General features: G+C 39.2%; 1 protein-coding gene across 1 annotated transcript; it reads right to left on the bottom strand.

Moving 5' to 3' along the window:
- Nucleotides 1–3,675: 3,675 nt before the first annotated feature.
- Nucleotides 3,676–24,428, bottom strand: smc3 (structural maintenance of chromosomes 3). Its single transcript, XM_029503826.1, has 29 exons — nt 24,255–24,428; nt 23,478–23,553; nt 23,320–23,358; nt 23,158–23,225; nt 22,784–22,855; nt 22,131–22,210; nt 21,950–22,028; nt 21,591–21,708; nt 21,172–21,347; nt 20,731–20,811; nt 20,086–20,250; nt 18,795–18,916; nt 18,140–18,353; nt 17,474–17,577; nt 16,271–16,370; nt 14,887–15,047; nt 14,358–14,499; nt 13,929–14,079; nt 13,458–13,610; nt 11,588–11,739; nt 11,222–11,380; nt 10,460–10,567; nt 10,052–10,160; nt 8,751–8,998; nt 6,754–6,966; nt 5,930–6,121; nt 5,428–5,605; nt 5,083–5,189; nt 3,676–4,141 (listed from the first exon to the last, which is right to left on the bottom strand). The coding sequence occupies exons 1-29, from the start codon at nt 24,267–24,269 to the stop codon at nt 4,070–4,072; spliced, it is 3,654 nt and encodes a 1,217-aa protein (XP_029359686.1). The 5' UTR covers nt 24,270–24,428; the 3' UTR covers nt 3,676–4,069.
- Between the last annotated feature and the right edge of the window lie 578 nt (nt 24,429–25,006).

Here is a 25,006-nt window from a genome sequence, read left to right as displayed (position 1 = left end):
CCTGCGAGGCCAGCCTGGCAGATGGACCACCATGAAATGCAAGGACACTGCCAATCTGTTCACAGGAGTCCCCCCCACTCACCAACCGCAGTTACCAAACACCTGCTAGACAACAAATTAACTTGTTGAATGTAAAAACCCGGACAGCTTTATGCCCCTTTTTATGACAAGGTGCTTAATTTTGGGAGATGTATTACTTGCTCATTACTTTACATCATATGTCAGAAGGAAGGTGGACGGTTGACAAAATATGGTGTTTATTATTGTACAATGTAAAGTTGAGTGAATGCTTGGTAAAGTAAGCCAGGAGGGGCAGGTCTTTGGGAATTGGTATTTCTTTTGATAAAACATAAATGACAAATCCCCAAATACTGACAAGATTAAAAAAAAAAAAAAAAAAAAAAATCATTGGTGAACGATAGGAAATTTTCATAATGGCATTATCTGAAACCAAAATAGTGGCCTCAGTATCCGAGTCCTGGTCTTGTAAATGGCACGATAACAAAGACATTCTTTGTATTATTTGGAACACCTGTGGTTTGCTGTAAAAACTCCTCTGCGGATAATAGTGAAATATTACATTTTTGATTTAAATATGACATGATTCTGGGTTTACATCTATAAGACGCACATTATCAGGAACACCTGTATAATTGTTCTTTGATGAACAACCATGTGTTAAAACATAAAATCGTGGCAGGTCACATCAGGAGTTTAAATTAATGTTCATATCAAACATTAGAATGAAAAAAAAACAAAAGACTGTTGTTGTCATCAGATGGGCCACTTTGAGCATTTCTGAAACAGCTAATCTACATCCACACCCACGGGTTCTTTAAGGCAGTGGTTGGGCCCACTAGTGGGACACAAAAAGTATTGCAAGTGGGATGACAAAACTGTACAATTTTGTAATATACATCGTTTGATCGTTAAGGCCTATCAGTGTTATAAACTGGTACTTTAATGTCAGACCAGAGTCGGCATCTCTGGGGGGGGGAATCCAGACAAATACTGGCGTAGTTTAAATCAAATCAAATCAGATTTATTTGTACAGCGCAAAATCATAACAAATAATCAATAAACGCTGGGCCTCTGTATTGTCTATATTGTTATTGGGTAGAATGTGGGCTGCTTTTTGACATTTTTCAGATTGCAGCCGAAGTTGAGGCAGACCTGGCCTGATAAATCGTTGTTTGAATGCCACAGCTCCGAGCTCTGACTGACCACAGTCACCCTTTTACACATAGAATCAGTCAGCATCTAGAGTTTGTTTGTCTTCAGCATTATTATGCAAATGTTACAGGAGCTTACCTCAGACCAGTTTCATTAACACAACCCCCTGCCACCCTGGTAGTTTCTATTAAAATAAAAATGACCAGCTCACATCACTTCCACACCAGACGTAGAGGGAACGCATACACACTTTCCTGAAGTCGTGTTTTATCCCAATTTCCTTTCAGTTTACACTAGTGGGTGTTACAAGAATGGATAATAAATATTTAGATTCACTGTCATTAATACAAGGGAATTCCAATTTCACCTTAAAAATAATAGTTGTGTATACATTCATTTTCTACCTGCATTCTCATAAGTTTGTCTTTTTTGAATTGAGCCATTTCATTCTGGTGCACACCATGTGGTAATTATATACTGAGCCAGGCTTGTGTTTAAATCAAGGATCTACTAACAACTTCCACTTTTTACCCAATTTATCTCATATGAAGACTATGCTATTACTGCATTGTTGCTGTCAAATGCAGTGAAACAGATCAAATAAATAATAAACAGGGTTTATTCACCACTTGTCATTGTGTAATTACTGTTTGACAAACAGGAGCAAAAAAAAGTGACAACCATGTATATTTGTGTTACTAAGAGTGAGTGTAAAAATGTGAACACCAGATTATTGGCTAGGATCAGGAAAATGGCAGGCGCAACAACTAAGGACTTGGCTGTTGTGGGATGAAAGAGTCGTATTTCTATTTTCACCTTAGACGTGTGAATAAGCGGTGGGAGAAGGCTGAGGAGAGAAGCACGGCAAAGATAGTGAAAAGTGAAGCAGTGGTTCCAGACATACAGTACAGCCAGGGAGTACATTTCATTTTCCAAGGTTTCACTCATCAGTCATCGCCCAAGGCCAGAGTTAGATCACAGCTAACATCAGAACTAGTGTCATCAAACGTGACAAAACGATGAAGCCATCAGTGGGGACTCTGCTTTCAAAGGTCAAAACCTTGTGACGCAAGGTACCACGCAAGCCCTGGTGAACAGCGCGGCCCGAGATGCTCCGGAGAGCTGCCGTACGTCAACGGGGATCTGGGAATTCATCTCAGGAGGTCGCGACCTTTAAGGCATGCCGCCAGTACATAGGCGATGTTACACCAAAATGACAGCCATGCCATGTGGGGTCTCCCTGGCACACTGATACAAACAGGGTCATTGATATTAAAAACAAAATATGACACAGGTGAAAGGGTTGTATAATGTGTGCCAGATACTGACCTCGCGTCTTATTCTGCCCCGATGCTGAAGCCACAGCTGCTGTGGATGGAGTTTCTTCTCATAGTTATCAGAGAGAAATTATAACTGAACAGAATGGGTTCATTTGGTGGTAAGATTGAAGTGTGAAACGCCCTCTACATTTCAATGCTAAGATATACCCACAAACACAAATAATAATGTCAACAAGAACACACATTTCACATTTCCCAAAAATTACTGACAACATGCAATTTTTTTTTCCAAAATTAAAGTTGTTTTCTAATTCTTCTCAGAAAAATGCATACAAATATGAGAAAAGGATGATTGTTTTAATTTATTCATATTTTCTGTATATGAATCAAAATCCATTCTCAGGCACAAAATTTGCCCTGTGAATGAATTTCTGTAAAAAAAAAAAAAAAAAATGCCAGTATGACGATGGGTTGTCAGGCGTAGGTGGCACAGCACCACCTTGTGGACATTTATAGTAACATCTAATACTATCATTTATTTTTAAATCTTTTATTATTTTTTGAGTTTTTTTTTTATTACATGGAAAGGAACAAAACGTTTAAAAAAGCATATTTGAAACTAGGTGTAAACATATGATTGGTTTAATCCCAAACAATGAATCCATTAGGAAAATCAACAAATGATTAATTACAACTTAGCTTACCAGCCATGTTTTGACTCATTTGAGGACCCAAATTGATCGACCCATCCAGCGGAGAATCACTTCTGTTATCGAAATATTATATCAGATGCTGTGTTGATTTCCAAAATGGATATCTAGTATTTGGAATTAAACCTTTCATATATTTGAATGTCCTAAAAACAGGAAATTACACAATATACGAACAACCATTGAAACATTTTAAGCCACATGGCTGGTTATAAGAGGTTAGCATTGTTTCATGAGTACAAAGAGTATACATTACAGAAACCTTACACTACCCCCTGCTCCTCAATAATCACCTCAAGACCCATCTCCAGTGAACTTTAAAGGTTTCAGCAACAACCTTCATCTAAGCCATATCAAAAATGTTTTACTGTACACAAGGTGATTTGTTTTATGAAAAAGTTCAGAGGGCTTGTTACCTTAAAGAGCATCTCTGGCTTGTTATATCATCTGGAAGATAAACTACTGTCAGCTCATCTCTATTGTTTGTTTGATAAATTCAGTAAGACTAAAAGTAACTGGTGCTCTCCTCAGGACCTCTTCTTAAAATAAAGTTGTTGTTTTTTTTTTTTAAGCAAAAGGAACTGCACTTCTGGGACATATCCACACAGTAGCATTGCAATATGGAAAAATGTGGCATCACAAATATCTCCTAACTGCAGAATTTTAATACATTTCATCCACATTTGGAGCTTTATGAGCATGAAATTATGTAAAACCTTGACAATAAACATATACCCAATTAAATAACCACTAGTAGAGAAACTAAGTTTAACTTTTAACACAAGAACAAAAAATGGCCGATGGACTGAGGAAGTTATGTCTTTGAACCTTGTTGCGAAAGGCTTCAGGCTAAGCAGTGTCCTTGTGGTTTGGAGGAGGAGGAGACGGGTGAAGCGAAGAGGACTTTTAACCATGGGTGGTGTCATCCTCCACAAAGTCTTTGGCCTGCTCCGCTGTGATCACATCAATGTGACTCACCTAACAATACAGAGACATGCACAATTAATGAGCATTCAATGCCTCTATTGAGACATTCTGCCTAAGGAGGTCATTTAAGTTATGAAACCAAAAAATTCAAAGGGGGCATTTCCTCATGAAAACAATCTGACCAATGATGGGAGACTCAACAGAATTGGTAACAGAAATAAGGTAAACAAATAATCACATGATTGGCAGAACATTGTGGTTGTTGCTCTGTTCATGAAACAGGCATTAACACATTTGTATTTATTCCACATGTACGCACATTTGTTTCTTTGTTCAAAGACAGAACGGCTGGTTGGAAGCTCAGTCTACTGTCTTTTTCTCAACCATAAGGCCGGTCCCCCCTGCTGACCCAAATATATGGTTTTATGCAGAACTGACTCAGAGATATGGCTTATTGATTTATTTTATATATATTTTCTCTTCCTAAGTTACAGCGTATAGTAATGACCAGAATCGTCTTTTACTATTAACACCATGTGTTATGTTACCAAGATAAAACAATAATTATTTTCATGTCAGGTTGTGGTAGAAATGCTCCTCGTCATTCGCTCAATGTGATCATGCAGTATGGTCACTCCCTGTGGCTAATTTAACTCACATTAGCTGTTGTAACAGCAGCAGTGTCCCCAGCTGTGTTTCTCACAAGCAACGTGGGTTTGTTTTGTGTTCGTCAAAACATGGTGAAAGGCAGACAGTGTACCTTCGCAGTGTTTCAGTCTTTTAATATCATTTTTAGCCCAAAGTCAGCAGGTACAAGCAGGTTTAATTAATGAAAGAATGTTTTAACCAAATCAGGGGAAAAAAATCCCTCAGGGCATTATTGACATATCACTTTTACAAGAGTGGGATTGACAACGCAAAAATATACTGCTGTCGCTTGCATGGAGGCATTACAAAGTCAAACACTTCCTGCCTTTCAGTCGAAAACTCACCTTGTTTCTGAACTTCACACCATAGAATTTGTCAGCAGACTCGAGCAGCTCAGGCCTGAATGTAGTGGTGATGAACTGGGCATGGCCTGCAAGCTCCACTATCATGTCTGAAATTAACAGAGAAGGATCAAAAGTTGAGTCATCATTTTGTCACAAAGAATGGAAACCACAATTTAGTGATGAACAAAAAGATTTCCCATCGCAAATGCATCCTAAATGAATCCAACAATGAATTTTAAATCACCTGTGAGACATGATGTAAGAACAACAAAGTAGAGCCTGTATTAAAATGTAGAAGCTTCTATTTCCTTTGCTTCTTCTCATACATTTCTGGAAAGACTTTACCTGAGACAGCCTTTCTGTGTTGGGCATCGAGGGCCTGGTCAATCTCATCAAACAAGTAGAAAGGGGCAGGGTCACACTTCTGGATGGCAAATATCAGTGCCAAAGCCACAAGAGATTTTTGACCTCCAGACAGCTGCTGCATCTCTCTCATCTCCCCCTGCTTCCCTGTGAAAGACACCTTCAGGACACAAAGACAAGGTTTAGGTGGTCAAATTGCACACAAATTGGAAACAGAGCAAAAGTTGCTATTTTTGGTTAAATGACTGACTTTTTCAGATTCTCTGTTTTGAGAAGACAAATGTGCCAACAGATGAGCAAAATTACTGATTGGTTTTGTTGTCTGGGAATTATTCAGACTATACTATCTCTTAGTATATAAATATGATTGATTGAGGTGAAAAATCCAACAAATGTGAATATATATACTGAATTGTTCAATATTGGAGAAGGGAATATATTTGTGGTAAAAATACATGACATGAATATGAAACCTTATACCGACCCTGATGCCAACTCCAGTGAACTGGTCGACTGAAGGAACGCTGCTTTGTGAGCCTGAGCCCCTCTCGCTGTCTGCACCGCCCTCGCCCTCATCCTGTGATTGGCTGCCTTCAGCATCACCTTTCTTCATCACTAGTGTAGCTTTGCCACCTGGTACCAACTTTTGGAAAACCTCACTGAAGTTCTTTGACACCTGAGGAGGAAGAAATGAGGCAAGAGTAGGTAAAAAGTGAATATATGCCAAATTAGAACAGATAATGTGAGGTTCAATTGAAATGTTGAAATTAATTAAATGTTTTTGTTGTTAAATACTAAGTGAAACAATTAGTCAGATTGTCCAAAAACTAAAGAAATAGCACATTAATACTATTAGAATATTGCTTAAAAGAGCAATGTTTTGATATTTCTATGCCAGTCATGTTTGTCCTGTTGGGAAAAGGTTGATTTAAGGGGTTTGTTGGCCCTCATTAAATGAAGGCCCATAGTTTGTATAACTCCAGTAGAGTTACCTGCTAAACCATTTAAGGTTTTAATGAATATTCAGATGTTCAGAGGATGTTTCTTTATTAGTATGACAAGGAAAACCATAAATTCACATTTATGTTGGACCAATGACTCTTAGTTTAACTCCCAAACGTATATTTTCAGGTTATATTGCTAAATCATTAACACACAATTTTGCTATGTCTAAGAAACATTTTCAAGAATACAGTCAACATAAAGAGAACATAACTACTGTCAATGTCTTACCCGATCTCTTCGACTTAAGCACAGGCTACATGATGTCACTGATGTTTTAGCTATGTCTGACTTAATGCTACTGACCTGTTTGAAGGTCAGCTGAATGGCCTCATATTTGCGCAGTTCCAGGACATTCATGAGCTCCATGATGGATTTGTAGCCACGGTCCAGCTCATCCTGACGCTTGATAAGTTTTTCCTTCTGCTCAGAGAAGTTGACAAACTGGTCCAGAGCTTTCTTGTTGACGTGACTGTACTTCTTAAGCTCCGTGTTGCACTGCTCTAGTTTTCGGAACAACTGTTGGGGAGGAAAGGCAGGTTCTTTTATTCCACTCTTACCCATGTTAATAAGACTTTATTTTTTTGGTGTTTTATTTTTCCAGGCAATGAGGTTGCTGGCTATTCCATTAAACAAAGAGAGCCAGTTTAACCCATGTTTCAGAAATTCCATCTAGATAATATAATTTGTCTGTTAATGTTTAAAACTAAGTTAATTTCACATTGATGTTGCAAAACAACAAAATGGAAGGCAGCAATCTCAACAAAGTCCCAAACTCTTTGGAAATCTGATGCTTTCACATCACAGATGAGGCATAAAGATGTGCAAGGGTATGATAGTGAAAGCAAATCTGCAGTTTAACTTGTCATTTAATTAACTGTAAGCAGCCTCTTAACAAATTTGTATGATTATCACTTTTTCGAATTTTGCATTCACATACACATCAAAAGACATAAATTCAGACCCATTATGACAAAGTATTTTAAAGTGCTTTTACACAGTCTATTAATTTCTAAAGATAGCATTACCTCATTAAATAACAACTTGTTTAGTCTATCTCAAATGCGAAACACATTCTCTAAACTCTCAAACCATAAATTTATCCGTTTGAATCACCAATTATGGAGGGAACATGCACAAGAGCCATTCATAATTGGTTCTCTCATCCACTTCTGCAATCAACAGCACCATCTTACCCTAGGCAGCATCCTGTGGAAAAAGACTAACTATGTGAGTGTGGTTGAGAAAATGTGAGGCTATTTTCAGCATTGTCAAAGAGGGATGAGGACATGCATACAGAAACACACACAATTTACATACTCAGACACTTAGGAAAGATGCAGCCAAGACCACTCAACTCACATACTAAGCTCGTAGATGCATTTGGCTGGGGGGGAAACCAGACCGAGCACTAACTACTGTCTGAGTCACTGGCAAGTGGGTGATGTCATGGCCTTGAGGGTTATTCCTTAAGCGAAATAAACCTATCTCGTGTGTGCACATTCGTGCGTGTGTGTGTGTGTGTGTGTGTGTGCTAACCCCAAATAGATCCAAAATGTGTTTCAGGCAGTAACATAGGATACACAGAAGAAGTTGAACACATCCTCACTTCTGCTATCACGCAACTTCCCTTCATAGCACTTCAGACCTGTACCTGAATGCCGCAACGGGTTTAACATCCACAATGGACCCTTTTAGGGATAAACAATTAACATAACAAAACATAACAAAACATAAACAAAACATGACGGCGGGCATGAATTCACCGGTAACAAACACAGCTCCTCAGAGTCACATCAGTTGTAGTGTGCCTTTTTGTAGCAACTCGAAGAAAAAACAAGCAGATCTAGCTTTTCACCAGTTTCTTAATGATTCGGATCTCAGGAAATGGCGGCTGTGGGCTATAATACGAATCAAAGGGCTGACGTTTAGCATAAAACGAGGATTTAATAAAAATATTTGGCTATAAAATCAACAACAATCTAGACTAGACCAGAGACTGGATGGTCTGGTCTTAATCCATCTCCTCCCTAATGGCCAAGGAGGGAAAAAAAAAAAAAAAGGTGTACCCCACCTCTTGCCCAGAACGTTGGCTGGGATTGGCTCCAGCACCCCTCACGCCCCAATAACGGAAAAGTGGCAGAAGATGGATGGATGGAAAAAAGTCAAAGTAGTTTTGTACTTCTAAAATGAATAAGGACACTAACTGACTCTAATATATAAATCCACATTAAACACTAATATTGTAACAGTGCAGAAACCCACGTGCATCATCAATAGGCAGTGTCTGTGTGTTTACACACCTGTTTAAGTGTGAGGGTCTGGTACTTCTCAAATGCTTCTTGAGGCAGTGAGCCGAGCTCTCTGATCTTCTTCATGCACTCTTCTTTCTTCTTCAGCAGCATGCCCTGTCTGTTGGTCATTTTCTCCAGTTCCTTGGTGTCATGGTTGATGGCATCATTCTGCTCTTTCTCAATGTTCTTCCAGCGCTCCATGCTCTTTATATGGTCCTTGATCTCTGCCTCTGTCTTGTCAATCAGAGAATCCAGATCTGGGGAACACAATGAAGGAGGTAATGAGGGAGGTTTAAAGAGGCTGACTGATGCAGTTCACAAAGTGCTTGGTTGTGAAAATGGTCACTCTGTCAAAGTTAGTTTCTAAGGCTATTAAAACCTTAAAAAAAAAAAAAAAAAAGTTATTAGACACAATTACTCCATTTGGCTTTCCTACCTTTATCAACCAGCCCGTAAATAGAGGCTATTTCTCACAGTTTGTTCAAAGTGAGATTCTTGACTGAATCATGACTAGAAAACTAAAACACAGGAGGAAATAATACATACTTAGGAATAAGGGCACACTATGTATGTCTTTAATAAGTTAGTGACAGTTATCAAAGCAAAAAGGAACAAGTGATTACTGACGACGTCCTCTATCAACCTCATATGAGTCACAGATCCACCAGAATATTTAAACAACTGTGCAGGCAGACTGTGCCATCACATTTTTCTCTTCTCACATGTTCTGTAACATTTTATGTTTAGTTAGTGTAAATGTGTCCATATGTTGATCTGGTATGAAATCTGAAATTCTGTCCAGATTGCATGATGCAGTCCAGTGCAGACTAAAATAAAAAAAAATAAATAAATAAATTAAAAGAATAATAAAATAAAAAGCCACAGAACACTAGAATACAAAGTCAGATGTCACACAGTCTTTTAGTGATCCAATGACCGTAAGCACGACAGCAGGGTTTTGCTCCAGACCAGCGTGGGAAATGTTGCATGTGATTATTTTTGACAGATATGAGCCCACAGCCCAGCACTGTAATAACCAGACTTAAGACAGGGACTCTGTTCTAAGAAAAACCCTGTCCATTTTAAAAATCATTCACTGTTCTCAGCTAAGCTCCACCAAAATTTGAGTATTTAAGTTAAAATAAACATCTCCTTATTTTTTTCAACAGACCGACGTATCTTTTTTTTTTTTTTTTTTTTTTTTTTTAATAACGCAATAACACATTTGTGTTTATGTTACTTATTAAAATGTCACTGGAAACTAACACACTACCACCACCTTTCTTTTGCATCTTTAGGACTTTGTGTACCTTCTGATCGAGCCAAAGTCTCTTTCACACGTTTGTTGATGCCATCCAGCTCAGATGTTGTGGCCGTGAGCACTGTGCCTCCTTCAGTCTCTCGCAGCTCATTTAGCTCCTGTGTCATTGCAAATCAGGCCACATCAAAAAAGAGGGTTATGCAAATAATAATGCCCCTTTTCTGACTTGTATAAATCAAAGGACTGAGTCAGAGACTCTCCAGACCACAAATTCAACACATTTCAGTAACTGTGTCGACTAACAACTGCAAATACAAACTGAACTTTCTGGTTATGCAAGCAACTATTTGTAATTTACAACTTTATTCATTAAAAAAAGAAAAACATTTATTCTTGTATTATGCAATATAAAAATCGTGGCATACTTATTCACTATGTTTCTATGGTGACAACTCACCTGCTCTACTTGGTCAAGGCGTTTCCGTAAGTTCTCATTGAGATAGGTTTCCACTCTCGTCATGATGCCTTCCAGCTTGATCCTCTCATTCAGCAACTGTCTGTTGTCCTGTGGTTGGGAATATTATCAACAAACAACACAACAAGGTTGGTCCTGTTTTTTTTTTTTTTAAAAACAAGTGCACATTAACAAGTAATTAGAGGAATCCAGCTAATCAATATCTACGAGCACAGTTTTATCTTGTGTGTGTTAGTAGAAGAAGAAAAAAAACCCATTTCCTTTAACAGCTCAGAAAGGTGAGACATGTTGGCAATTATTTATATAAAGCCCAGTTTTTATACTTTCTGCCTTTGCAATCTTACCTTTCCTGGCCTAATGTGACAACATTCACTGCTGATTAGAATAAAATGTTTTCTAAATGGACTACATTATAAACATGACTATTTTGATAGTTGTACTTTTTCTACATCTCAAACAATATGGTAACTTGAAGGCTCTAGGGTGGCTGTATTAAAGTTAAAATACTGTGTTCACAAGACCAAACTACGTTTTGTCAGGTTAGCAGGACATTTGACCACTAAAAAGTCTTATCAATTCAAGTCAAATCAGCTTAGAGTGCAAGTGAATGATTCTGCCAAATTAAAGAAAGTCCTTCACTGCATTGCCGAGACATCACTTTCATGAGGTGGGCCAGTCAGTTAATTTCCAAATGTAACAATGTGAGCCACAGAACCTACATCCATGTCCCATCAACCCCCTGACCTGCTGGAGCTGACGGATCTCATCATTGAGGTCATCAACACGCCTCTGGTCCTCCAGGCTAAGCTGAGAAAGCAGGTCTGTACCCAGCTCTGCCTTCAGTGACTCCCTAGTGGACTCCATGGCATGGAGACTGGCCTCCAGACTTTGGAGACTGCGTTGCTAAAAAGGAAGCAGATGTAAAAACAAAAGACATCAGCAGATTGCACAGACTTGCAGGGGCGGAGCAAGCTGGACATAAATCTTTTATGAGTGGAATAAAAGAAGAAGAGGGGAAAAAAAAAAAAAAAAGATCTCTTAAGTCAGGCCTTAATGACCATGGTCCTGGGGCACCTCTATGTGTTTAAATTATTGTCATTGTCAGCTTACCTTGGGCATAAAAGTCTTCTCTGACTGCTGCCTCTTCTCCTTTAGCATCTTCATCTCTGACAGTATACTATCTCTAGATGCCTTAAACTTCCTCTGCTGTGTTTCAATCTGCTGCATCTGGTTCATCAGTTGGTCAATCTCATTGTTGATACGTGGGGGCAGCCGTTAAGGAAGTATAATGGTCTTATTGGATGAAATTTTGAGTTTCTTTCAATGATCAGTCTAAAATACCTAAAAACTATTTTCAAGTTGAGTTGATAAATCAGTTGACCACATTACCCTTGTTGATTTACCTTTGACCTAATGAATCCTGAGAAAAGAAATCTGTTCATCAGAATAAATTAAAAAAAAAAAACACAACATGAGTAATCACTGCTCATAGACCACAGTCAGTGTCTGTGGCTTCAGGGTTAGACCTGCTTTCATTAGACCCACTTTCTGGAGCACATCCCCAGGGCCCAGGATTCAGAAGTGCTGCACATACTCATCATTAAATTTACTACACAGGTTTATTGATCTCCCAGGCTTTCAAATACATTTCGGATCCTTTAAGGTTTCATGGTACTCAATAATCAAAATCAATCTCCAGATTTACAAAGGCTACAAGAACTCAAAGGACTGGTCTGTCTGTTACCCTGGGCAGACAGAGATCAAATTTTCTTGAAAGTGATCAGCTGAAATCAGGTTTCTACCGGGCCTGTTTTAAATGGCTTTTTAAAGAAAAGCCTGCATCAACATCAGTGGACACTTCGACTCCAGGGAATAAAAATTGAATTGTGTGAATTTCGCATTGTCAAACTGAAGAATCATAGCAATTATAGTCATTGCAAAAACTCAATAACTCCACTGCAATGTGATGCTGATGGAAAAAAGGAGATGGCAAACTAAAATAGAAGGGATAGGTGAGTGCATCTGCGTAATCTCATGCTTACCGACAGGGCAGAGGTGGAGAATGAGCGACAAGAGGCTTTTAAATAATTGACATGGTCGCTGACTCACTACTGCAGGAGTGAAGGACAAGTGCCATGACATCAACTGACCCATCCATTTCCCCTGCCTATTCACTCATACACATAACTGCCAGGTGCACACATTAACCTGTATACGCACAACTGCCTGCAAGTGAGAAGCGATACACAATTACACAGGTGTGCAAACACACAGATAATCATACCTGGCCGGAAGTTACTATATCTATAAACATGCCATACACGCAAACACAAATCCTCTTTGATCCGCCTGTTTTGTCTCTATGGGCTCTTGAGCAGTGAGTCATGGCTCTGGCCGATATGACATCATATTCACTAATCTTTCTTGACCTGCTTGCATCTGAGTCAGCCTCCTGCTGGCTTTGAGGCATCTCCATAACCAAGATAGATTTAAGACACATTTAAAATACAGGCTCAGCAACATGGCATCAACCAGTATTTAATGAGGGCAGCACTCAATGTTCATCTACTTTTTTTACTGGCGTTCATAGAGTCAAAATATTCTGAGAGAGTGAAATAATATCCTCTGTTAAAGCTCATAGGATGTACACTCATCTGACAACTGTCTAGTATTCAAATATGACTCAACCCAATCTGCTCTAATAAATAATATTTAAATTATGTAAAAATCTGTAATTATGACGAAGTGAAAGATTGAAGAGAAAAGAAAGACCCAAAGTGAAAATCCAGATATCACAGCAGTTCACAACGCAAACATGTTTGTAGCACAGCAAGTGAAAAAGGCACTTCTTAAAACTGTAAAACAAATCTCAAGATAAAAATTGCTCCACCTTTCCAGTAGAGCATGACACCAAAATTTTTTGCAACATTGTCTTGCTGAAAGGGGGGGGGGTCTCACTTCATGTTATTAAAAAGGATATGTTCAATGTTCCTACGGAGGTTCTCATTGAGTTTGGCTTCCAGCTCACCCAACTCTTCCTCAGCCTTTCTCATGTCTTTTTGCAGCTCCAGACGAGACTTTCTGGTGTCATAGTAGCCTCCTGTCAGTGCTCCGCGGTGGCTCACCTGGTCACCTAGGAGGTTCCGAGATTTTTTGTTTTGTTTACAAGATATAAGTAAAAGGCTATAGCAGAACTGTTATCAGGCATGTCACAGATCCTGCTTTAGTTTGCTATTAAGAGCCAAAGCTCTTAAAATCAACAAAAGGACAAAATAGTATGACTCAAACAAGTACATGTCCAGTTCTTAACATTTTTCACAACGGGCATTTGCATGGCACCTCTGGAAAAGAGGTTAAGGACAACTACAGAGTTCAAATCCATGGCTCTGGCCATGGACTGACCTGTCCCGTTCGGTTTAAATAGTGGTGTATTGCCAGTTGCTCAGCTTACCCTCCAGTGTTATACAATCCATGGTGAAAGCCCTGGCCAACTGAGTGGAAACCTCCATGCTCCGACAAATCAAAGTCTTCCCAAACACGTGCTTGAAGGCCTTGTCAAAGTTGGGGCTGTAGCGGAGTTTGCTGATCATCGGGATGGCATCCTTTGAGTATTGAGACAAGTCGGTATGAACAAAGTAGGAAATACTACAATCGATATCATCACACAAACATTGAAGAATGGTTAACAGTGAAATGAAGATCTGGTACAATTAGGATAAATTGAGGGTGCTGATAGTTGAGGCAAGTGCAAGTGCTTTGTTTTTAAAATGACTATATATGCTTTATGTGCATATCACCAGAGTTAGATAACTTCATTCACTATCGAGGCTGCAACTCAATACTTGGAAAGCACTGGATGCATTTTATGTACATCACTTACATTGGTCTCTGGATAGGCGGTGTCCCTCACATCTAGTTTGCTCAAGGGCAGGAATGTGACTTCTCCAGGCAAGTTCATTTTGTTAAACTCCATCAGTATTTTGGTGCTGACTTCATCAGTTTCCACAATGTGATAGAACAGTCTGGGAAACATTAGCGCAGGTAGGTTTGCGAAGAGTAATCACAATGGAAAAGAGAAAATTCCAGACATGACCACAGTAGAAAGCAAAACAGTGTCATTCAGGAAAATGGACAAAATCTATATATCCTGAGTATCCAAAATATCTGATCCAATAACAGGCAAACATGAGACTATGACTGCCATTTGATTTTCTGTTGCTGAAAACCTCCAGATAAAAATAATAATCTTTAAGGCATATGGTATACCATATGCCTTAAAGGTTGTTATTATTTTATAAGAGCTACATAATAAATTCTAAATAAGGTACAAAACTCAAACACAAATATTGCAATCTATCTGGCTGCCAAAGCAGTATTGAGCAACACCATACTACTAAAACAGTCCTTACCTGGTACCAGCAGTCACCTCCACACAGGTATAAAAAGCAGGCTCACATTCAAAGTTATTCATTACAATGCCGTGGTAACCATTGATGACATGCTGGTTGATTCCTTTCCGACGGAAATGCTCAAGGACTTTGTTGATGCTGTCAATGCCATTCAGAATTGCCTGGGAGAGAACACAAGAAAGAAAATAATTATCTCAAACCAAATACAAAACAATACCAAAATAAACTGAGCATAAAATTTAAATTAATATACAACATTGTTCCAGTGGGCTTTCTAAACTGATGACATTTCCAGGTAAAAAGACTTGGTAAGACTTGCTGCCTCAATATTTATGGTAGCTCTTATTGTGGGTTATAAAAACAGAAGAAATTTGCTATATTGTGCACCACAATGATCTGTTGTAGTGTAGAGAGGATATACAGAGCATATCAAAGCCAGAAGTTGGGATGAATCAGCTAGAACGAATGGGAAGAAGAAAAAAAAAAATAAATAAATAAATAAAAAATAAAAAATGCAGGAACTTATAAAGACCAAAAAAAAACTCTTTCATGTCAGAGATTATTCATAAGTGATATTTGATTGATGTGTCCACCCAGAAGAAACGGCTGGCAGATATAGTTTGAGGCAACAGAGTGAGTCATATGTAAATTCAGCTGACTATGATAATGTGCCTGGAGTGAGGCAGATCCAGGTTAACCTAACAATTGTCTGAGTCACCAAGTGAATCCTCTGCAGTATTTGGGTGGGCTCATTTGGAGTTTGAAGAACTTTTTCACTTGGAGTTTGATTTACTATCCCTTCTGTCACCCTTTCTTCTCTCACATTACTATTAATTATTATTAATTAAAAGATGTGTGGCAGTTCAATGAATTTGAAGCATGACAGCTATCCCTCCAACTTACTAGTCTCATGCTCAGAAGAAAGCAGGGAGAGTGTGTACTAGGGGTTGCATGACTGCAAATTTTTTTAAGTCGACACCAGTGTGGTGAAAGTGAGTCGACTACACACTGATGACAGCATCGATATTTCAATACAAATCACAGGAGGAGGGAATGGATTGGCACAATCTATACTCACTGACAGCGCACAGCTCATATGCATAATTTGCAGAACAGCAAGTATATAAACATGCTGCAACTGGCGTCTTGTCTCTGTTACAGCAGGGCATTTCATAAGTTCACTAATTGACTGCTGCTGTGAGGATTTAGGCCATTCTTCAGCTAATGTCAAGCAGTACTTCTTCAGATGGGTGTGCGTACTACTTGTACTTTTCCTTTCCTGTGCTCACATACACACACTTCACTTATGTCCAGACGGAAGCATCAGGCATAATGTTGAGTTATGCAAGACAGTATTTACGCAGTCATGAGGAGAGACACTGACCTTGCCGGTGGCTGCTCGAAGGAGCTGCTGTTTCTTCTCCAGGTCCTCTCGTTTAGCTGCCAGGGCCTGCTGCTCTGCGTTCTCCTCACGCCACAGGTAGCTGGAGAGACACAGACAGCCACACACTGTTACACTTATGTCACCAACACCAAAACTCAACCACAGCCAGATACTAGCAGGAACAGGAGTCAGACAGTATGGAAATATACAGTAAAACATCGGACATCTCAATGAAATCACTGTGATCTTTTGTGCTCTCTTTTATGCAGAAATAACTTAAATATAATTTCTACCAAGAATTCCAATGTAATTTGTCTATTAAAAGAACATATCTCAAATTAAACTTCTACAGTTTCATCCTATGCTTCTGTGTTTGCAAATAATGACTCTCTTTTTATGTCAGGTATGTCTTAAAACAACAATTAGAATCAAGCTAACACTTTAGTCTATTACAGTTATAGGATACATGAGGAAAAGGAAAAAAAGATAATGAAATTATACTGATTTTTATTTTTTTATCTTGTTTATACTGTTTCATGACACAGTTGAAGTTGTTATGCTGTCTTTTCACCTTCGAGAAGACTAAAACGGTGGAGAAGTGAAGAGTGCGTGATGGATTTGTGGATAGACGAAGATATTTGAGAATTCTGTTTTTACTTAGCTATGATCATTTCCTTTTATTCAAATGAATGGAATTTAGTTTACCAAAACAGTGAGTCTTATACACTCTGAGCGTGGAGCCAAGACTGTTCATGCTCCCTTTAATGTGTTCCAAGAAGACAGGAAGAATCTGTCCTGGCAATATTTTTTTACTACTAGCACATGAGCCAATTCATCACTGCAGAAGACCTCTTATGGGCAAGAAATGTCTCACAATGGTGTCCCTAGGCATCATCCTGTGTTATATAAAGGGGACAGGAAGGCCCAGTGACATTCAGAGCAGACAGTATTCTGATATATAACTAAAGGTTGCCCACCAGAAACTTCACATTAGCTTAGAGGAAGGGTGAATAATTCATCCCTTCAGCTAAATGTAAGATACAGATATGACTTGTAAAGATGAATCAAAATCATGTCATTATACTTTGTAGCACTTGACAATAAAAATAAATAGCATGAACCCAAGGGGCTGAGTTTTAAAATTAATTATAATATAGGTGTGATATTAAAGAGTGTGCTAAAAGGAAAAGATGGGGTTCTTACTTTCTTTCGCTCTGCAGCTCATCTTTCCTGTTCTTCACTTCATAATACTTTTTGTCCAGCTCCTCAACCCGGGTCTTGACCTCATTCAGATCTTGATCGAGTTTCTGAAGAGAGAAGTTAAAAGTGATTCAGACATACTCCCATGTCAGGAGGTTAGATTAGACCAAAGTTTTTTAAAGTTCACTTGGGAAGGAAAAAAAAAAAAAATAAATAAATAAATAAAAAAAATCAGATTTTACTGTTAATTTTCCATCTACAGGTGAGTGAGTAGTTTAGCATTTTAGTAGCATTATTTTCATAACTTTAACAGTAACTGCAATTCACTCCAAAGAACCTCAACCACAGCTAATGCAGATACTATTATATTTTGGGGGCATTTCACTTTATTTGAACAGTAACGTGACAAACAGAAACAAGAGTCAGGTAGCGAGAGAGGATGGCATACATGTAAAAGCCTTACAGCGGACTTGAACTTTGGCCTCTGTGGTCAGGACTGAGCCTTTTTTGCTGTGTGCTCTACCCGTTCAGCGACTGGGTGTTTTTTACCAGTCTAAAATTAACTCCTTCCAAAAATAATACTGCAAATAAGAATGCAGCAATCCAACATATTTCGTTCACAGAAGGTTGGAAAAATTTTAACAAATTCTTCATCAAGTTTAGTCTTACATTGTACTGCTCCAGGTTCTTCTCCTTATTTGTCTCTGTATCCTCCAGGTCTTTGTGGATAGCTGCAATCTGCCGCTTTTTGTCATTGATGGCCTGGTCTAAAGACTTGAGCTCCTTCTTAATCCACTTGTCCCTCTCTTCTTTTGATGTGAACTGGCTGCCACGGCCCTGCTTGGCATACAAGTCCGTCCTCTCCTGAGTAGCTTGGGCCAGTCTGGAAGGAGGTGGGACCACAGAGTCAATTTATTTCCCCAACATGCTGACCTGCACACTTGATCAAGTGATACATACATGGCAGGATTTGCAAAGGAAGTACAGGTAATTTATCTGGATTTTCAAAAGGCACACAAGGAAAAAAAAAAACTAGAATCACCACCTTGCAATAGCACACATCTTGCTAGCAAGTTGCAAGCAAACAAGTTGTGAGGTTCCCTTGACCTTTCACTTTTGACAATCAAATTCTACTCGGATAATCCTGGAGAAGAGTATTTGTGCCAAATATAATAATAAATTGTCACAGTCACGACAATGTGCATCTACCCTTTTGGCCTCCCAAAGTAAGGCATAAGTATTCAAAATGTGATGCCTGACTCATCGAGTTATGCCTGTTCACTAACTCCATGAGGGACTGTAGATGAGAATGACTCATCCCTACCTGGAGATACCCCGTTCTTCTTTCTCCTTCACCATATTGAATTTAGGTTCAGTCTCCTGCAGTTCTTTCTGCTTCTCTTCGATTTTCTCCAGCAGCTTCTGTCTCTCCTTAAGCAGCCGTTTCTAGAAGAGTAAGAATATTTTACAATAAATAGAAAACCACAGAGATACAGAGGAAAAGAAAAGAAAATGAAATGAATAAAACTGAAAGTGGAGGACAGAGGAAAGATAATATACAAAAGCAGTTTGTTAAAACAGAGGCTACTGAGCAGAACAGGCACTAGTTTGCTCACGTCATCACCTAAGTGCAGCACTATCTATACTTATGTTCAGATTTTAATCTAATTCTGCAAGGGATTTTTTTTTCTTGACTTGGAATTCAAGGAACTATCCCCAAATACAATAGGCAAGTAATTGTGAGAAAAACCTTCACCATGTGAACCCATTTTGAAAAATGAATGATCTTGGCTTCACTTGAACAGCAGACCTTGCTTCTGACCATTGCTTTAGATTTTCTGAGGATGATTGTTTTCCCACAGGTATGAAAACTTCCACTTTCCCCCATTTGGATTTCAAAGTCAAGCATAAAACCTGGACCTTCAGCAAACAGTGACGCACTTCTGCTTCTCCTGCTTTTCATTTTGCTCCAATAACTTTTGGCTGATGCTATGATAGGCGTAGCCAGGTGGGTTTAATCCAAGCACCAGCCAGCATGCTGCCTGGGACCCATCACGGTTCACACACAGACTGAGCCAACATACCCGTTATGTATGATTATCATGTTCAGACAAACACGTGCACACAAACACACACTGAACACACAGCCATACGGAGAGTGATCCTTGCCAGCTCTGTACACAAGTACTCATGCCAGGAATGATGTATAGTGGGGCTAATGGCATGGAGTCCAATATGCAGCCTGGTGCTTCCTCTCTTTCACTTTTGAAATCATTCCACTACTGGACCAGCAAAACATTGTACTGAAAAATTGAGCTGTTAACTCCATAAATTAAATTTCTTGTTTTAGAAGAATGACATTGGATCAATTCAATTTCATTGAACACATTTCAGAAGATTGGTTATCAACATCAAATGAATCCCTGATGATTCTGCTCACTTTGAAAGGGAACCAACTGTGGAGATTAATTCTTCTTTTCCATTTCTAACAGGGTTGAATGGAGAAGATCAAGAGAAACTACCATCCCTTTCTGCATAGTTATTAAGGAGTAGGAGGGAGAGTTGTTGGTGCAACATCACATGTGCAGAGTGACGCAGATGGGAGGCTTCCGTACCCTCTGTTCACTGTTGCCTGCCAACTCGTCCTGCAGGTCCTTGGCCTTCAGCTCAAGCTTGGTCCTCTGCTTGATCTGCTCCTGGCGCTCAGCCGACAGCTGCTCTCTCTCCTCCTTCATGGCAGAGATCTTGGACTTCAGTTCCCGCACAACGCGCTCCGTCTCCTATCACAATGGGAGCAAATATAAATAAACACAGTGTGAGGTTCTTCAAAGGATTATCAATTAAAACCAGTTTACATCCTCTAAGTTGAAATGTCTCTCATTGTTTATACACACAGTCAGTCAGGACATTTGAATTTATTCTCTGAAATTATGTTCATGGATTTACATTTGTAATATGTATCGAACCAATGATTAAAAGCAAAGACCGCAGCAAGCCACTCACTATTTTAATGCATGCTACACATGTTTTGGCTGATAGGACTGAACCAAAATTACACCTTTTGCATTCACAAATTTTGCTTATATAATGCCCAGTTATTGCCTAAATGTATTATTATATAGAATAACACAAACCACAGATTAAGATTAAGCAAAGTTATTCTGAATATTATTAAAGCTTGTTAGTGATAACAGTGTTTATTCTCAATTATTCTCTGAACCGATATAACAATATAATTCCTTAGTAGTAGAATGCTTTACCTCCACTTTGTCTCTGGCATCTTGCTGGGCATCACGCAGCTGTCTGGACTTGTCTCCACAAGTTTCTCTCTTTGTGGACAACTGCAAAGAAAGAAAAGTCATAAATATTAAACAGAAAGCCTATGTATGGTATGGAAAGGATTTGGAAAGGATTTGTGCACCAAAAGTGACCAAAATAAGTGGCGTTTATTTCTGATTTTATCATTGTCCAAATCTTTGACAGCTGAAATAAGCAGTCACTTGCATTTGAATTCAGTCACAAAACATTCTATACTATACTATACTTGTTGCACTGTCATATTCTGGATGATGACTAGTGGCAAGTTCATACTTGCACAGTTGGCAAACACAGAATCCAACACATTAAGTCTATTCATCTGTATATACCAAGTGCTTTTTTTGGTTTTTTTGTTTGTTTTTTTTTTAACTTGACTTTGCTACCTCATCCAGTTTGGCACGTGTCTCGTTCAGCTCCTGGTTGTAGATGGTGTACTCCAGGGCTCTTCTCATCTTGTCCCACTTCTGATACTGAGCCAACTCCTCCTTCTCATCCTCTAGGGTGTGCAGGCGCTCCTCAATGTACTTCAGCAGCTCATTGATCTTCTCTCGCTTCCCCTCTGAGGTAAACATATATCAGATTAAGTGCATACTTAATTTACTGGAGCTGACATTATTTCAGATTTAAATTATAGGTTCAACATGTAAAGTGTCATATTTACAACTTTAATTTGAAAATTAATATCACATTCTTCAATTGTTTGTATTTTGATCACTGTTTAGATCATAATTTGTCTGCTTGGGGCAATACGAAGCCAATTACTGAAAAGATAAGTAAAATAAAGTATCAATGTTGCCATTACCTGTCTCCTTCATTAGAGAAATACTCTCCTCCTTACGCTCATCATACACCCGTGTTCCTGCCACCTCTCGCAGTAACTTCAGACGTTGGGAGTCAGGTGCTGTTGCCATTTGGTTGATCTGAGGTAAAAATTGAAATGAAGCATGAGTGGGAAAGCCTTGCTGTTGAGTGTACCAGTAAGGTTTTATCACCAAAGTTGTACATCACATTTTGCAGATACATTTTCAACCAATCCTTCAAACTGATCATAAAGATGATTATGCTTCTAATATTAAAAGATGCCAGCTCTCTTCTTGTAGGCCTCTTTTTACTGTGATGCATTACACTGCTCTGAGACGTTGCCACACACTTCCTTCTCACCTTTCCCTGCTTGACAATGTAGTAGGGGTTACTGCGAGAGAAGCCGGCACTCTCCAGAAGGTTCATGACATCATTCTTGCTGCAACAATAACAGATACCATCAAAAAAAATAAATAAATCACAAAGTAGTCATTTCCTGGAATCACAGGATCACAGACAGTCACCAGAGAGCAATACTTACGTCACCATCTTCTTGTCTAAGAAATACTGGTCCTTCTTAGCCCCAATCACACGGCGGAGGGAGACTTCCTCTTTGTCAATCTGGCAGGAGAGACATTTATTACTTGTGTAAAAAGATGACAAATAGGCTGGTTACCCCACAGTATTACCAGGCTACAAATTTCACATTTAGTACCCAGTTTTATACATTTTTTAGCTTCTCATTCAACTAATTAACATCGTATGTATTACAAGAGCTGAACCTACAATCAGTGGTCACAACAGTCATCAGCAATTTAGGGAGACAGTTAATACCAACTGTATGAAGATGGCACCAACCTCAGATGTATGGCCTTTCTGTACATGTATTCAGTATCTTTGGTACAAATATGGGTATTAAATGGGATAAGCTGTGTACCAGTAGGAAAGTTAATAAGGACAAAAAATATATACAAATTGAAACATTAACAAGGTAAAACAGGTGGCATTCAAATACACTTTGAAATGAATCTCGTAGCAGCCTCAGCAATGAAAACTAAAAAAGTATTTGTGAGATAAATCTGAAGATGGCAGGGTATTATCTGAAAGGATTAACTAACTAAACTATTAACCTGGAAAGAATAAGTGTGTCAAGAATTGCAGCAACATCATCAATATGAAATTTGCCATTCTTACCGGTAGCCGGTTGTCAGAGTTGTCAAATATAATCTCCACAAAAGCCGAAATGACACGAGGACCAGTTCCCTCCTATAGTGGCAAGTGAAAAAACACACAATGACAATTTTGGAAGAAAAGTTTCAGATCTTAAATAATATTCCCCAACGTGTTTCAATCTTCTATAATATAAATATCATACCTAAAATTGAAATACAATTAATCCTATTAAGACTTCTCCAACCTACCAAATAAGAAGCTGCACAAGCTTCTGCCAACATGAGAAAGTCAAACAAGTAATGTCTAAACAACCACTTTCAATAAATACTAGTTCCCATCTTAATTTCCCATCTTGAAATAAATCAATCAATGGCATGATATTTGACTGTACTTACATGGAGCAGGGCCAGACGCTGCTCAGGTCGTAGGTGGCTGAACTCATCACTGAGCACAAACTGAATGGCTATGAAAACAGAGCAGCCATGTTTTAATTCAACTGTAAGTACATATTTGGTAACTATGTTTGACCATTAAATATTAAATTTAAGCTCACATACCATAGAAAAAGTTACTTTTTCCAGACCCATTTCTTCCCACTGTAACAAGAAAAGCTCAAAATGAGGACATTATGACAAATGTTCACTGTATGAAACAAGTTTTAGCAGCTTCGTTTGGTGAGTTATTCAAACTGGTTTGCTGAAGTGAAACAACTCACCGATGACATTGTGCTTTGGACTAAACGGGTCTACGACAGTCTGGTCCCTGTAACTTCTGAACCCCTGGATGATGACCTGCGGAAGAGCCCGGAGACCAGCCTGAGTACGGCGTCTGCAAAATCCCTGCTCTGTGTTGGCAGCACGCATTAGCTACACACATATTGGGTCAAAGCCCCGCAAAGGCAGGAGGGGAGCACAGCTATGCTGCCACAGGAGCCCTCCCCGACATGTTCAACATGTGAAACCTGAATACTGCAACAAGTAAAGTAATAAGTAAGTAGTACATCATAATCGGGACTGTTTCCACCGGGGCCTTTACTGACGGAAGCTACATGGGATAGTGCTCATTCCTGGCGTTTACCAATGTGCATGCTCGGTAAACGGACAAGCAATTGCTTAGTGGGTCGCAATGCCACCCAGAATGATATACACCTGTTGTAAACCCGATTATAACACAGCTCTGTTCAACAATCCATAAAGAAATGAAACACATTCTAACCCCCCGCTAGCCTTGTGGCGTTAGCTTAGCATCACGAAGAGGGGGGCGGGCAATGCAGCAATAATCCCGAGTAGAGCCCCAAAGCAAGATAGCTATGAACGCTGCATTCCGCCTTGGATGTGCTTTGTCTTAGCTCTGTAGCTCAGTTGAGGTCATGCTGTGTAAGCAGCCTCGATATGCCGAGCACAGTCATTCAGCGGAATAAGGGGCGCTAGCACAGTTAACGTCAGGCTAGTGACAGTCGGCAACACGAACAAGTACGGAGATGCTAGTTTACCTGTTTGATGTACATCGCTGCTGAATCTGGGCGTCTCCTCGGCTGAAAATGGAGTCCGACTCCACTCTCCGCTAAACAGGAGGAGGTGGGAATCTAAAGCCCCAAACTCAACGATATTTAACAAAAAGGTGCATTCAAAATTGGCGAAACACTGTGTGGCAACAGAGAATAACATGGAAAATGGCGGCGGGGGCGGGATATTACGGATCACACCATTACGTGAAAGCAGGGTTGTAGAAAAAAACATATAAGAAACAATTTACTCGGGTAATATAAATTAGGTGAATTTAAACTAAGGTGAATATATGAAAGTGCGTTGTAGCATTATGGCCCATTGGTTTCTGCGAGTGTGATAGTGAACAACATGTTTGACACGTTTGCTCTATCTTTCCCTCCCTAATTGTGGAGTTGGCACAGGCCAGCGAGCTGCCGTCTAGGCGCCAAACACAGAAAAGTCGAAACCTTCATTTGAACTAAATTCCCGAAGAACCTGCGGCTGTTAATCCACAAAACCGTCGTTCTCTAGTTAAGAACCTATATGATTCCCCTCATGTTTGAAATGAAATGTGAAAATATAATTTTTCCTTTGGTTGTGCCTTTGTCAGAGAAGCTTCAGACCTGTGTGTGGCAGAATCAGAAGCTTTTCAAAGTCTGCACCAGGTTGCAACAGCTGGGCAGAAAAAAAAGGCTCGCTGCTGAGAGAAGACGGCTCGGCGACATTTGCTCATTAAGACAACTCAAAGTCACTGCAG

The sequence above is a fragment of the Echeneis naucrates genome, chromosome 1 (assembly GCF_900963305.1).
Source record: "Echeneis naucrates chromosome 1, fEcheNa1.1, whole genome shotgun sequence".
NCBI classification, from domain to species: Eukaryota; Metazoa; Chordata; class Actinopteri; order Carangiformes; family Echeneidae; genus Echeneis; species Echeneis naucrates.
The sequence above is the reverse complement of the archived record's forward strand: the minus strand, read 5'-3'. Positions and strand labels throughout refer to the sequence as shown.